Source organism: Sinohyriopsis cumingii, chromosome 6, assembly GCF_028554795.1.
Source record: "Sinohyriopsis cumingii isolate HCF-2022 chromosome 6, ASM2855479v2, whole genome shotgun sequence".
In the NCBI taxonomy this organism is placed as follows: Eukaryota; Metazoa; Mollusca; class Bivalvia; order Unionida; family Unionidae; genus Sinohyriopsis; species Sinohyriopsis cumingii.
This window is the reverse complement of record NC_142966.1, coordinates 166513388-166530305: the sequence shown is the minus strand read 5'-3', so window position 1 is coordinate 166530305 and position 16918 is coordinate 166513388. Positions and strand designations below refer to the sequence as shown.

The 16918-nt window shown below is 39.0% G+C and overlaps 1 protein-coding gene across 1 annotated transcript in view; it reads right to left on the bottom strand.

Moving 5' to 3' along the window:
* Positions 1-2524: 2524 nt before the first annotated feature.
* The window catches only part of LOC149798479 (aldo-keto reductase family 1 member B1-like), a 55285-nt gene continuing 40891 nt past the window's right edge, over positions 2525-16918 (bottom strand). The window contains exons 8-10 of the mRNA XM_089963676.1: positions 8710-8793; positions 7118-7200; positions 2525-6004 (exon numbers count right to left, since the gene is read on the bottom strand). Coding sequence (XP_089819802.1) covers positions 5950-6004; positions 7118-7200; positions 8710-8793 — 222 coding nt within the window. The 3' untranslated portion in view covers positions 2525-5949. The remainder of the gene's footprint in view (positions 6005-7117; positions 7201-8709; positions 8794-16918) is intronic.

Genomic DNA, 16918 nt, shown 5'->3' with positions numbered 1-16918 from the left:
GAAGTCGGAAACAATCTATAGTATAACCTTGAACTGCAAAGCCTATGGGAGATCCTTTTTCCTAACTACCCTTGATAAAGTATCAGGTCATACAAGCCTGAATCGTTGAGGCAATCTTAGCAATATCTGGCGAAATATAGTATCTAGATCCTTTGGGTCCTGCGCGTAAGATTCGTTCGTCCTCAGGACATTTATTAATATCTTCTGGCCAACGGAGAAACTCATTCAGCGAAGACCGTACGGCGTCAACAGCGACTGTTGTGATTGATTCAAAACCACAGAAAATGGCACTTGCTAATTTTCATTTATAAACATTTTAAAGCATTTGAAAGTCACCAACGAAATCCTCCGTCGGATCTCTTCATCTACTGAGCTGTCAAACGCACCAGTGTGATTTTCAGCAAATTGCCAGGTTTCGCTTCCGTCTGACAAAAATATAAATGAGTTCTTCACGGGAAGACCCCGAAAAGCTTCGATCGAATATTACGTTTAATGTAATACATGCGCAGTGCCGCTAGTGTGGCCATTCCAAGCCGTGATTGATATAGAAAAAATGAAATTTTTACTTGCGTAACTGAGATCGTGATTATGGAGGTAACGCTCGGGGTTGCTTGCAAGGACACGCCGCATCGCAGCACTGATTTTGCGTTAATCAGGAAGTGTATCAGAATTCATCATCGGTCTTTCATAAACGTCCCCGAGTCCATAATGAGGAAAGATGAATAATCAAAAGCGGTATGAAATCTAAGTTTTAAAAGATCGCTAATTGGTGGACAAAGTTCATTTATTGTAGGTAAAGCGTATTGGTATAATAAACAAACAGATAAGCAAAATGGATAAGAAGAGCTTAGTTTCTAAGCGGAGTTTATCCAAAAGTATACCAACATTCCTCTTTTATTGCAAAGGCGAATCTGTTGTTAAAAGGCTACCGCGGAAACAATCACTCAAGGTTTTACTCGAGCAAGAGTCGGTAAGAGCCGCAGCTCAGTTGAATACATTTATACATGTTTATCACTAACATGGCCGGAGTTTTTACAGTTCGATCCAGGTAACGAATGTTTTGGAGACGTTGCATAATTAACAAAACATCAGGTGTTTGTTCCTGTTGGATATGTTAGCTCACATGTTGATCACGCTGTTGTGAAACGATTTAACAGAACACTTGTGAAACTGTTATTTGGATATCAGTAGGCACAAAAATTATTAATGTTATTACACTAAATAATTAAGCTATCATAGTTACATGCCCAATGGCGAACGCACGGCACGCCGCACTGCCAACTAACCAAAAAGCCTAGCATTTGTGCAAGAAAATGTGGTCATTCCCGCAAATACAGAATCACCATTGGTGCCCGTGTGCTAAAGTGGTGATTCCCTTGGACAATATACATTTCTTGGTGCTAAGCGTCGACAAACTCAGCGTGGTGCATCAGTATACACCAGGCGATGTTTCTTTGATAGAATCAGGTTCGCCACGTGCGAATTCGCGTCGTTGCCGTAAATATTCCGTATACATGTCATGTTTGAGATCATTTTCAACAACAACCCATGGAACTCCTTTCGTTTCTTGATATTTGTGCCCCATCCAACCAAATCGAGTACATTTTTGGACGCAGTCATTGGTTGTTATGGGCATCAAAAGTAAATCTGTTATCTTGTACATCTTGAAACTTGCTTTTAACTCGTACGTGAGCTGCTTCTACAAGTTCAACACATATGCGAAATGATATATGGGTTTTGAGTTATTGAAATTCCTAATCCACAAAAAGTCGGTTAGAGTTGTCTTGTTCACTATCATGGATATAATCAACACGGATTCGTGCTCGAAGATTCTCAATACTTTTGCCAAACACAGCATTGTTCATCACTTTGAAGGCGACTTTCTCAAACATATTATTTGTATCCGTTTATAGATTTATATTCATCTCGGTGTAATGAACCATCCAAGCTCGTTGACGAAATCTTTGCAAAAGGATTAGGGGCATAGCTAATCGCAGATATAACTGCAGGTTTTGTATGTGGACTACGTAGTTGTTTTTAGTCTGTAGACTTAGAACAAGTATGATCCATTAAACAAATGTACGCTTGGATTCGTCCTTGATTGCACACCGATACAAGGATAAGCAGCATCAACGCTTCTGAAGCCATGGATGATCACAGCCTAGTGAACGTCGGCAACTTAATTTCTTCTTGAACAATATATATATATATATATATATATATATATATATATATATATATATATATATATATACAATTACTTTCACATTTTTTCTTTAAACCTTTTTTAAGTTTAAGTCGCTGTGTTTCCATGATAACATCTAAGTCGATTAATTTATCAAAAAGCTCCGCATAGGTATTTGAAACATCACCCAGCATCTTTTGAGCCTCTTTGACAAACCCAAACCAGCCACTTAAAGTTAATAGCGATTATTCTTTTCTGTAACGTTACACACTCTCCATTGCTCTGATGATTTAATCTCGGAATTGTATATGCTCATAAATTCTTTCAAAATGACATATGTAAGAATCTGTGAATGTTTTATTACTGATATAATTTACGCTGCAATTATTCCCAAATATAATACAGTCTCACAGAGTCTATACGAAATATATTGTTGCCATAATATTCTCACATATTCTTTGCAAAATATATTATATAATATAGCCGCGATCAATAATAATAATAATAATAATAATAATAATAATATATATTCTCACATAAAGATACCATTCTCCGTGAAATTTCTTCTGCCAGCTATTTATTCTCACACAGATATACAATCTCCGCACAATATATTTTATGTAGTTCAGTGTGATCAATAGTTACAATGGTCAACATATAAAATCTGTGCTTTGACCCGGTATAGCAACTTCACTTTCGGATTTCTACTTGTGGTTTGAGGAACAAAGCACAGGTTTGTTAAAATCATGCACTATTCTTTGCCTTAATCGTATAGAAGGCTGCGACTTGTATTAGCTACAGAAATTCAGAAACCCCATAATGATACTCCTCCAACAATTAAATGTAGGTCAATTTGACCTACTTAGCAGACTTTTGTTACCATGTACGTTTTTTCTAAAGATTTAAGCCAGAATTTTTTAAATATGGTTGCTTGTACCATATTACAAAACATTGTATTTACTTCCATTATAAGGTATAATGCACCACGATACCCTTATCATTTGTATGAGTGGTTAGTATTTAACAAAGCGTTCGGAATGTTATTGGATATATGATGCCGAATAAATGTGAGATTAATGACCAAAACTCGTCAACAGTAGTTCTTTGTCAAGCTAGAGAAAAAGCATACATATTTTATTTCGCAGCCAGTTTCGGACACACAGTTTCTCTGCTGAAGAGTACACCCTGCCATGCATAAAGAAGCGGGTCAATGTGATCTACTGTTCACGGTCCATTAGTCATATACCTTGTTGATGTATACGTGGGTTTCTCTGACAGTTATGATCCTAGATATGTGCATCCTGAAAAGTATTATAGCAATATGCAAAACTACATGACATATCTTGTACAATTTTGACGTTCAATAGAGTTTCTTGAACATTTTAGCTTCTACAGTCGTCACATCCTGAGAAGCACAGCATCCCCATATCATAGAAAGAAGTCGTTGTGACCTAAATCAATCACTTGGTTAGCCGTAGTCAATCAGTACTGGTCATCTTGGTGATTGACAAATACGAAACTCTTGTTTCTGAATAAATACATGAAAGTCAGTGATGCTGTCGTCTGACAGGTTCCTTTCTTGTTTAGTAGAGTCACTTGAAGACGATTTTGGCCCTCAGCAGTGAAAATGTACCTCTGTGGTGGGATAGCTGGCACCGAATAACCGAACATTTTCCATTGTCAACAAAGCGTATTAAGAGTAACTCAACACAATAATTACTAACGCAGACAAAGATCTAAATTCTGCCTCATGTTCTATATACTGACGTATGTTTAGGCAACATTTTCGTTAGCTTTAAATATAGCCGACTGAATCAACAGGTCAAAGTGCATGACAAAATCAGAGAGCCGCTCAGACGTGAAATCCATCTGAGATAAATAGCTGATCTATCAGCATCTTGAGTGTGCTACAACAGCTTCACAGAACTTTGCATCTTGAGTGTGCTACAACAACTTCACAGAACTTTGCATCTTGAGTGTGCTACAACAACTTCACAGAACTTAGCATCTTGAGTGTGCTACAACAACTTCACAGAACTTAGCATCTTGAGTGTGATACAACAACTTCACAGAACTTTGCATCTTGAGTGTGCTACAACAACTTCACAGAACTTTGCATCTTGAGTGTGCTACAACAACTTCACAGAACTTTGCATTTAGCAAAAATTGAAAGCCAAAACATTATCTCCAATTTTTCACAATGGCGACATTAGATTCGAAGCAAGATTTTGCCCGTAATTGTAGTAATAAGCAATGTTTCATGAAAACAATATAGCGAACCAATGATACTAAATGATTAGCTATTTACTATGGCTCTTCTACTTGCCTCAGTGTCTCTAAGCTCGTCAAATTGCTTTACCATTTGTTGTGAGTTACTAACACATAAAGCCAGTTTATAAAAATCAAAGTCCAGATTATCAGCAGACAGACATAAGACAGTGAAGATTGTCTTGGCGTAAAATTTAAGTTTACTATGAAATGAGAGATGCATCCCCTATGAAATTTCGCTTAATTAAAGGGCAAGCAAACTGTTTGTGACAAAGCGATTGCTATTAAATATAAAATGTACGGAATATGGTACTCTGGGATGTTTTGTTATGAATTCGTTTCTCTTTAGAATATGTTTTCGTAAAAAAAGAAAATAAATCAACAAAATTGTGAAAGTTCATATAGGAAAAACAATAATAATAATAATAATAATAATAATAATAACTTAAAAATAATCACCAAGTATTTACACTTCTATGACGGGTTAACATCTTTCTTGCATACCATAGTGACTGTATATGATGTATAACAGCAATGACTAGTCAGCAACATAAGTTATTTGTTTTCTATTTGTAAGGTTGAATGCTGATAAAAAGCGTTCAAAGTCATGAAGAAAAGAAATATTGTAAATTTGGCACATAAACTTATGCATGCTGTAGAAAAACTAATTTAAAGACAACAAAGGCCAACTTTCATCCTGTGTTGTTAGTGTGTTCGCCAATATAAAATTTGCATTTGGAGTTGGAAATGGCCTTGCATTCTTATTCATAAGACGACAATCCTTTTAGTAATGTGTGTTTTAACACCAATGTACAAGTTCAGGGTGTTAATAATTAGTGTCCTTGTTACATTATTTAATCTCTTTTGGGTGGCAAAGACATTAGGTTGGTTGGTGACGGTGACAAGAGGTGAATTACATTATGATTACATTTACATTGATTTGTTTAGGGTAGTCATTCGAAAACCATGCCCAGCAGACGATGACTGCAGCTTCTTAGAATAGTGCGCTGGATTCGAAAGCTGCAACATCCGGAGTTGCTACATTCACGTATTCCAATCTGTTTATGAATCTTGCGAGACACGACGTCGAATGCAGTCCGCCACCGTGACATCGTATAAAGTAGTTCGGTGTTCGATTTCTGAGTAATTATTTATTCCAGTTACATATGTAAAGACAAATGACAGTTTTGCATTCAAAATCAAGCAATCTAACATACGTATGGCTATCTTACTACCATACAGAATTCCGTATATTTGTACACAAAGGTCAGCCACTCCTACTTGTTTATGGATAATTGCATAGGTTCACATTAATTGCGCCTATTACAATTAAAGCGAAAAAACTGTCATAAAAATCCCGTCATATTGTTGCACACAGGGACTCATCAATTCAACGTTTCAACTTTGTACGAAATCCTGACTTTCCAAATTGTGTTCTCTGTAGATGCAGAATGCTTGAGAATGTGGAATATAACTGTATTCATGGCTGATCAGGTTTAAAGGTTGGTTGATTCCGTATCGTTGAAAGGATACTCTGGATGGTTTATGGATCTAAAATGAAAGAAAAAAATCGTACTTGTAATCTGACCCCCAAGGAAATGTATTCATTCGTTTATTTTCTCAGTTAAGTCAATGATTTTTAAAGATAACATTGCAAAGTGTTCGAAAAGATACGGCATACACCTTTGAAATTATTAATACTAAAGTCATTCTCATGAAAAAGCATGCTTCACTTCCAGTCAGGGGGTTACTGGTTCGAAACTTGCTCAGGCCAGCCCGTGTCATCTGTCACGATGTGTCTTTCGGCAAGACACGTTGTTTCAATTTATTCTGAATTTAATAGTCTATACTGTGGTGATGTACACCACTCAATCGGTCTGCCCATTTTAGGATATGAGGTAATTCGTGTTACGATTAGTTTCTTCTCCATAAACGTGGTACAAACGGCAATATAAGAAGATGTTTCAATGACAATTTTGTTCTCCACTGCGATCTTTAAACTGCGCATGTCCTAAACTAAGTTTTGAAGTCAAGAGAAGCAACCAAAGAAGATAACGAATATTGTTGAGAATCACTTATAATGGTCTGTGGGGAAAATTAGAGGCCGCATGATGGTCACAGGGGTTCTCTTGTATAATTGTACTGATCATGGCGGTCCAGAACTCTCTAGATAGGATCGATTACATGCAAAAACAATCGTCTCCCTTACAGTTAAAATTGTTTGATGTGCAAGCATAATTATGGTGGCTAAATACCATATAGCTTGAAGACTATCCGTCTTTTATCGATACGGCAAAATACAAATGTCCATCCCTATCCAGTCCTTCCGTGTAAAGCCCACTGTTACTCATGACACCGGTAGCAGCCAGATAGTGTCGTACTATTAGAACTGATTTCATTGCACTCTTAATTCACGACTGCTTACAACATATTATAACACACACCGCATCATTACACATCCCTCTGTTTATATTTATGTTATTATTTTGCACGATTATGACATGTCTCTGCTATGGCTGCCATTAATAGTGTTCTAAAGAGAGGAATATTGTTCTAATGTTTGGAGAGACAAATTAGCAAGTAAAGTCGGTATCTTTCGTTAAATTAATAGCGACGCAGACACGAAATAGATGATAAAGAGATGATACAGAAATAAAGACATACTCGAGAGAAGGAAAACCACGATGTCCTCTATTAAGTGACGATATGGCCTTCATCTCACTTTCTGACAGCTGGAAATCAAAGATCTGAAGAAAAAATGATAAAGATATTATGCTTTTTATGGTAATAATTCTAAATTCCTATCATATAACAACAAAAGCTTTATCCTCTTCGACTTTGTAAATATTTTATTAGATTCAAAATAACACAATTAAACTTTCATTGGTATTGTTAGTAGTAGTAGTAGTAGTAGTAGTCCATCGTCAAGGGAGTTGTAATTCTATTTAGTATCCATTTTCTTTTATGCCCACTTTGTTTTGGGCCCAGTTTCATAAAAATTGGTATGTGGATGAATATCAGTGTGTGACTCAACATCAGATGGTCAGTGTAAAGTAATTTTCCCTCGTGACTTACATTTGTTGTTTCATAATCAGTTATTCGTTTGATACAACCACTATCTTGAACCTTGTTTTACCTTCAACTTTGAAAACTGATATATGGATGTGTGGCGGTGGGTTTGAAAGGTATGTCGCTATGACTGCTGTTGCCGATAGCTTGTTGTACATTCCATTGTGAATCTACCATTATATGTCGCGATTGTATATGCAGTAGTGTCAGGGAAACAGCTAAATGAGAAAATGTAACAGAATCACTTGAGCGTGAAGAACAGCCAGTGTCATTTTCATATGTACACGTACGAACATTTCTAGTTTCATCTATACCTTCGCATACTCTAGAACTCTTCTGTGGTTTTCTGTCGCTAAGACAAAAGTGTGGCTTCTGTAATAATGTACAGTGTCTAATTTACTTTTTGCTTACTTGTACAAAAAGGGTCTGTTTTATACGAATTTCGTATATCAATCATATTGTTCCGGGAATAGCTACTGGCCTGTCTCTTGTTCTACGTTAGAGGGATATCAAACAGCATCACAATATTTCGTAGCAAAGTCACGAGGAATTCCGATTGCGAACTGAATTACATATCAGATGGGATTGTCCGAACTTCTATATATACAAGTCGCCGCTTTGACACATAGATTGTCACCGCTGTTTCTCTCGTGAAGGTAAACTGGTTACCACACATTACAAGAATGGGATTCATCATTCGAATGTTTGGCAAACCATTCTATCATGATGCAGCAAATACATACTGTGTTGAAGTCACGCCATGAAGTTTCTTTGTTTGGCTTTCTAATATTGTTCCCATTTTAGGTTTTAGCTTTTTGATATCAATTAATGTATATTAAACATGATTAATCATTTTTTATGAACTTTTGACATGAATTAACTATGTTTAGTTTAATTATTATATCCAGACTTCAGAAGTTATTAAGTAGCTGCATTAGGTGGTTCAAGTCGCTGCAAAAAAACTCATCAGATATATTCCGACTGAATTTCCATACCTATTTTGGTCTTGTGCGTACCAGATGCACCATTTTAGTTCACGTTCTTATATTAGGCTGAGAAAACAAAGACTGTCCAATACCGGCGTGTTCTTCACTTCCAGAAATAAAAACGGCCCCAAAATACCAGTATGTAATAAATTAATCTAACAAAAGTGAAACTGGCGTCCTCTAACAAATTTATATACGTACCTGAATATTAGCCCGAATTCTCTCTGGTGAAGCACTCTTTGGAATCACGGCATAACCTCTCTGTACACCCCAGCGCAGGAGGACCTGCCATAAGACATTTATAAAAATACAACAAAATTCGATACAAGTCTACCCGGGGGGGGGGGGGGGGGGCATTTAGCCGTTTCCGGTATGAACAGTTTTCGTCCAACTGAAAAGAAAGCAAGTTTGCTTTCTTACTGAAAACTGTTCTGATTTCGAATCTAAAAAAATGTTAGAGCACGGTCGGATTACACTTTTGTAACACATGGTTAGAGAGCGACGTCCCATGAACACACAAAAATCGCCAGAACGACCACTCACTGATTAAAATTAAACGTGTTCATAGTTAGAGCTTCGCCCAAACACAACCCTGAATAAAGAGTCTGTATACGAACAACCGAGTAGACCAAGTATTTTCATTATATAACTTCGTAGCAGTAGTTTGGCACTCTTCCTTCTTCAATCCATTACGAACGGAGAGAAAATATCACGGTACCAGACTACAGATTTATTATGAATTCCGTACAATATGGCTACGCATCTGTAGTAGTATCATCTAGTCTAAGAGAACGAAATATGGATTGTCTATTGATAAACATCAACAACAAAAAATTGAAGTCAACAAATTTTGTAATAGTCAGATAAAACGTTGACAGCATTCTGCGCACTTACAAAATATCATTCACGGGTTATGCACTTTCAAAGGTATACCCAACAGAGTCGTGTCGTTGTTGCAGGAACAAGACAGCATTTATTTCCGCGTGCTTATGATTATACTTACTGAGGATGTAGTGCAGTTAAACTTTTTTTTTTAAATTTTAAGAGTAGCAAATTATTGTTTACATTCTGTTGTCTATCGAATTCCCCTGCCGACTAAAAAGTTACTTAACCACGTTTTTGAACAGTGGATCACCAGGGCTGTGCTTTGATCGTGCCTTCAACATCGATGCATTTCTTTTTGCAAATAAAGTTGTGAATCACAGAAGTAAAATATAAAAATCCACAGTCGATTCGTTTCGAATCATGAAGTATATGCTGTTCATTCTATTCAGACGTTTTCGATTCTTAACAATAAAATACAAATTATTCATCACCCGCTTCTGCACCAATTCGTTTTACCATTTATTCTACCAGATGTAAAGTACTTTAAAAATATATTTACATTTATCGCGTATATACAAATGATGCTCTTGTTTGTTTTGCGCTATAAATGATGTAGTGTTTGCGCCGAAATGAAAAAAAAAGAATGACACCTGACATTCTCTAAATGCTCAAACCTTTACTAAAGTCTCAATCAACATATATCTATGAGTCACGCTAGAGTCTGATTGAACGAGACAACAGATAATCAAAATAACAGATAAAGCGGCCGCCATAGTTATCCTTTCTTTATGCCCTGAATCAAGACGGTGGACATGAGGTCGCCTTCTTTGTTCCTTCTCTAAAAGTTTTCGCACACAAACAAGACCATGTTTCAAGTTCACTTACAATCTATCAGAGCAGACACGTTTGGTCAGACGGTTAAAACATAGCCAAGAGATAAGTAGATTTACATGTCCTACTTTTATGCCGACTATCACGTGTGTTTTTGACAATAATAGTTAATAAGCAAATGCATCAATGTGTGTTAAATAATTTTACTTGTCGGGTGATTTTTATTTTTAAAAAATATGTAGATATTGTTTAAAAATCAATGTGAGAGGGATAGAATCCAAGTCATGGTTATGTAAGTAGTGAAAGGGGTCACTTTACGGACAATGGGAATTAGCATTACAGGGACCCCTGGGTCACTTTACGGACAATGGAAATTTAACATGGCGAAAAATCGTGGGTCACTTTACGGACAAGGGGAATTTAACATGGGAATAAATCGTGGGTCACTCTACGGACAAGGGGAATTTAACATGGGGAATAGAGTTTGGGCTTGTTTAGGGACAAGGGGAATTTAACACGGGATTTTTTTAAATTTAAAAATTTTTAAAAAAGGGGTAGGCAATTCAAAGGCTATCTCTTTTCGAGAAATATGGCTGGCCCTGAAAAGGGCCTTTGGTTTATGTTAATATGCCCTTAACATAAAGGGCATTTGCGACATCTTCTTGTCCTCAAACTTCGTCTTACAGCAGGGCCATACATCAGAGTTCTCTTGAGGCAACCTTGTCTCTCTATATAGACTCTTCTTATCCACAGGCTGCTGCTGGTCCTGTAGACAACGGTCCACTTGGATCGGACATACATGAGCATGTCCGTCCTGAACATCATTGTTGACACAAGGGTTGAAGATTCAACGTCGGTCCACATGTTGAGGCTCCGAGAATAGGTGAATCAATGCAGTGAACTGCGCTTATTTATAGGGACAGAAAGGATTGAAACGGATTGAGTTCATTCACCAATCCGAACACGCGTTACAGAATTCAGTCAGCCCGCATCCAATCTGAAGAGAGCAGTCTGTGACGTCACGTAGTCTATATAGATTCGCTAGCGCTTGTGTGCAGTCAATCTATGCGACAGTGATTCAACATGACGGAAACTCAGAAAACGATCCAATGGGGTGCACCAACAGGGGAGACTGCCCAAGGGAACCCGGACTTACTTTCAGAAGAGGTGAATTGGGATTTTGTGGATTTTCTCTCCTCGCAAGAATTTGTTCCGGAACCTTCGTTACCTTCTTCATTACCGCAAGTGGAAAATTTTAGACAGAGACAGAAAGAAGAATTGGAGAAATTTATACAACGACAAAAGGAAGCGGAACAGGCTTTTCTCCTACAGCAACAGCAACAAGAAGAAGAGGTAAGAAAAAAACAACAGCAGCAACAGCAAGAAGAAGTAGCAGCAAAGAAACAAGAGGGTGAAAATCAAACGGTCACGGTACTGTTGGACATTTTAGCGGAGTTAAGAAGTCTGAAACAAATGTATCAGACTTCTTTATCACGACCGAAGAGAATACGACCTTCCCGAGCTAAACACGTCAACCCTGTGACTAAGCCTACCGTACCATCCTTAGTGATTTCAACCCAATCATTACGCAGTCCAGAAGTAGGCCTTGGCCGTGGCAAAGGCTTAAGGCAGTTAAAATTGATTGCTTAAACTCACCCCTGCACCATAAAGAAAAAAGGCCCTTTTCAGGGCCACCCACATTTCTCGAAAAGAAATACAATTTCAATTTGCCAATAACTCAAAAAAAAAAAAAAAAAAAAAAAAAATAACTCACCCATTTTACCCTTATAGTACGTGTCTGTGTATGAGTGCGTGAGTGTAGCTTCTTATTTTAAAATCAAAACTCAAAGACTCTTACCTTATATCATTCATTTATTCTTATCTCCATTTTTTACAATCCAATTCACAATTCACAACACAACACTTTAATCAAAAGTTCATTGATTTCTTCTTTTCTCCTTGTTTAATCTCTCTGTTTTTTGAATTTCTTCACCTTCACACTCTTTTCCTCTTCTTCCTCCTCGCTTTCTTCCCTTCTTCTTTTTTTCTCCTGTTTCTTTTTCTTCACCTGTCTTCTTTCTTCCTCAGAAGAATCCCTCTCTTCCTCTGAAGAATCCCTCTCTTCTTCTGAAGAATTCCTCTTTTCTTCTGACTCCTCTTGTTTCTTTTTTGGGCAATCTGGAGACCAATGTCCTTTTTCTTTACAATAATAACAGGTATCTTGACTTTTGTCTTTTTTATCCCCTGTTTTTTTTCTTTTTTGACGGTCTGGACACTCTGAAGACCAATGCCCTTTCTTCTGACAGATATAGCAAGTATCTTGACTTTTATCTCTAAAGGAAGGAGAGTAGTCCGTAGGCTGGTCTGAAGAGAATTTTCTAATGACCCCTCGCAAAGCTCTGACGAAACGTTCCATCTGGTTAGTCTCTTCCATCGTTGTGCTCGGCTTGAGAGTGAAATGAATAGTGAAAGGACAAGACACACACCCTTTTATATACGCTGGTCTGCTATGACTATAAAGTAGTTTATGGTGTTTGAACTTGAGTCATTTGACTTTTTGCTTTCAAGATGAAACGATCCCATTCATTCGAGAAGAAAGAAGAAGAAAGTAAGAGGCAGAAACGTGATCTATCGCCTCGTACCAGGGCTGAAATCTTGGCACAAATTCATGCTAGTGATTTTGAAGAGGACATGAGTGAACCAGAATTTGAAACTTCTAAACCAAATTCACCACCCTTAGTCAACCCTGAAAAGTACTATTCCATTCGAGAGACGGAAAAGCGCTCCTCTAGAAAATTTAGAACTACGGCTTACAAATACACGGTGAAGTTTAAAGATTTCAAGGCTGAAGTGCCGTTAGAGAAAGCAGAAGTGTTCATCACCGAGGTGTGGGATTCTTTGCTCACTGCACTCAAGCGACAATGTCAACCCAAAGAAGACGATCGCTTGAGACTTTCCATACAACACGACGGTTTGAAATCCCCTGTTTGGATCGAGTTTAGCACCCCTGCAGAATTGACTGCTTCCAAAGTCATGGACAAGATTCAACACGTACAACAATCTAATGATCAGTTTGACATCACCGATGGTAAAGCCACACTGGACATGACCCACGTCTCTCCTCCTCAAGGGACAGGACGCAAAAAGATGTTATTGGTGGACGACCTTCGCAACACCAAAAAGAGTCTCGTCCGAATTAACAACCCTCATGACCAGATGTGTTTAGCCCGTGCCATCGTGGTGGGACGAACCTATGCCAACAAGAACGACACGGTAGAATGGAAAAGAACCTGGGACACTATTCAACGTTCCGACCGAGCCAAACAACGAAATGAAGCAGAACTCCTGTTACAACAAGCCGGACTGTCCAAAGACACACCCTGTGGCATTCCTGAGATGCAAAAATTGCAAGATGCCCTAGCTCCACGATACACCTTGAAAGTGCACCCTCAAGAAGTGCGCGGACCTCTGTTGTTTCGAGGCCAAGACTTTAAGGACGGAAAATACATTCACCTTTATCATCACGATGACCATTTCGATACGATTACCAGTATCACTGGATTCCTGAGATATGTTTATTATTGTGAGAAATGTGACTATGGTTATAATAATCGAGAGCAACACAAACATTGTGGATGGAAATGCTCAGGATGTTTGGCCTCTCCACCCTGTCTGAGCGAAGAACCAGTGCCTTCTTCCACTTGTCTGCGCACGTTTGTCAGCCCTACCTGTTACCAACAACATTTGAAGACGCAAGGTTCACAGCAGAAATGCGCTTGTCAACTCCTGAGATTGTGCCCTACGTGTGGACAAGGCATACGTACCAATAATACCAAGGCACACGTATGTTCAGGAAAGAAAAAATGTCACATTTGTCACCACATCGTGGACTTGGAACACGAATGTTACGTGCAAAAATACCAATCCCCACCAGAGAAAGAGGACGGTCACAAGAAGAAAGGCAATTTCATCTTTTTCGATTTCGAATGCATGCAAGAGACTGGCATTCACATTCCTAATTTTTGCGTGGCTCATCGAGCGTGCGAGAAGTGCATTCAAGAACCTATCTTCAGTCATTGCCCTCACTGTAGCAAGATTCCCGGAGGGCGTGAAAAAATCTTTCGGGGACCAAACACGTTAGCCGATTTTGCCCAATGGGTCTTAGACCCCGTCGACAAGACGTGGAGCCAAGAGGACATCGAACGTTACGGAGATTGTCATCGCCATGCCACAGTGATGGCTCACAATTTCTCCGGATACCATGGACAGTTTCTTCTCAGATACTATACGGAACAAGGTACCGAGCGTCCTAAAGTGACTTTAAACGGAGCCAAAATCATTTTCATGCAAGTGGGACAAGTGCAGTTTAAAGATTCGATGAGCTACTTGGCCATGCCTTTGAGCCGAATGCCTAAAACGTTTGGAATGACAGAAATGGCTAAAGGGTACTTTCCACACTTTTTCAATACGGAAGCCAATCAACACGCCGTTCTACCCCATTTGCCTGAGGCTCACTATTACGACCCCGACAACATGCGTACCGAACAACGAGAAGCTTTCTACGCTTGGTACCAGATTCACGCCTCGGACCCTTTCGACTTTCAGGAAGAAATGCTAAAGTATTGTCGTTCCGACGTGGACATTTTACGGCGTTGCTGTGGAAAATTTCGAGAACTGTTCATGGAACACGGAGGGGTCGATCCTTTGAAAGAAGCTTGCACCATTGCCAAAGCGTGTTCCCTAGTGTATCGACAACGATTCATGCCTGAAAACACCGTGGCTGTCATCAGCCCTCAAACGACCCACTTTGTCAAGCGTCAATACTCGGTCAAAGCCCTACGTTGGTTACATTACTTGTGCGACAAGGAAGACAAGTGGATTCAAGTGGGATGCGAAAGTGATGCCGCTCGACCTCTTGGACATTTTACTGGGTTTCGTTTTAAAGGGGAATGTTCACTTTCACGTCTACCCCCCTACGGATGTCATCCAGCCCTGAGCAAACTCCTACCCATGTCACTCAACCCTCATCGAAACGAACCTGTGAAAGACGAATATTCGTTCCCTGTGCGTTTGTCGGAATACTGCGACTTTGAAAATCGTCTTCAATCGTTCAAAGGAAAATGGCCTAAGTATCTGGGAGGACCGACCCCCGAAGAATTAGCCAGAGCCGGATTTTTCTACTTGGGCGAAGGAGATAAAGTCAAGTGCTTCAGTTGCGGTGTGTCACTTCACCACTGGGAACCGCAAGATTCGGCCTACGTAGAACATGCTCGATGGTCACCGAATTGTCATTACTTACCCTTAGTGGGATCGAGACATTGAAGTAACTTCTTACCATAATAATCTGTTCATGGATACTTTACAAGAGAACATTTGTGCTTTGCCTGTGGAGTTGAGAGAACGCATTTATCGAGAACTGGTCAAAATACAAGTGAAACGTAAAGAACAATTGCATCCGTTACGTCACCGGTGTTTGAACCACTGGTACCTGAAAGCTATACAAGGATTGATTCAATTGAAAGTGTTCCATCGGACAGACATTGATCAACGATCCTCTAGTTTTCAAAAGGATTGGTTTGGTATGGACGATTGTAGTTACATCATTGTAAACGTACTGCATCGAATTCCAGAGGAAGAGTTAACGAATTACCAACATCTTGAACACAATGTCAACTTAGTGAAAGAGGAAACTTCTGAACGAATTGTAATGTGTAGATTAGTGACTCAACGATTTAAATTCGACACTGAAGTGAAACCATGTTTGTGCAAAGAGTACATTTCTTGTGTCAGACCAAAGAGGATTTAGTATGACCTATTCATGGATACTTTACAAGAGAACATTCGTGCTTTGCCTGTGGAGTTGAGAGAACGCATTTACCGAGAGCTGGTCAAAATACAAGTGAAACGTAAAGAACAATTGCATCCGTTACGTCACCAGATCTTTAACCACTGGTACCTGAAGGGTATAAGAGAACTGATTCGTCAGAAATTGTTTCAGTGGTCAGACCTTGTTCAATACTTCCAGGCCCCCGATGATTCACGTGTTGATCATTTTGGTTACTTCGAGATTCACCTAGAGCAACCCATTGAGGAAGACGAGGTAAAGGATTACCAACATATTTTACGTGGAATCTACTTAGCGGAAGAGGAAACTTCTAATCGAACTCTGACGTTTCGGTTACAGTATGCAAGATTCACATTACCCACTGGAAAACGAACATCACTGGCTAGAAAGTACGTGTATTCTTTTCGAAACAAAGAGACTATAAAAACAGGCAGCTATGCCACGACTTATGTCGTATGTAATCCAACAGATTCCGTGGAAGGAACTCAATGACCATATTCAAACCGTGGATCATTACCATCGATTATTGCAAGAACTGTATCCATTCAATTTGGGACGACAAGTGGTGTGTGTCTTAGTGACTTGTTTTCTGGGATTTCGTTTACCAGCCGATTCTTTGTGGACTCTTTACGATTAGTACTTACCACCTCCATGGCCTTAAATGGTCACGAAAAACTCCTTTTGCTCAAAGCCTTGCGGTTTCATCTGGATACTTCTCGACCTCAACAGGAAAAAAAGATTCGTCAACTTTTAGCTACCCAAGACGTGTATGACGATGTGTGTGTAGCTTGTGACTTACACCCTCATTGGACAGATGTTCGTGACTGGAAAAAGGGGGGTTTTGAGGTTTGGACCCAAGAAGTGGCCCAGTATGCACAAGAGTTGTTCAAGGAAAAAAGTTACTTTTCA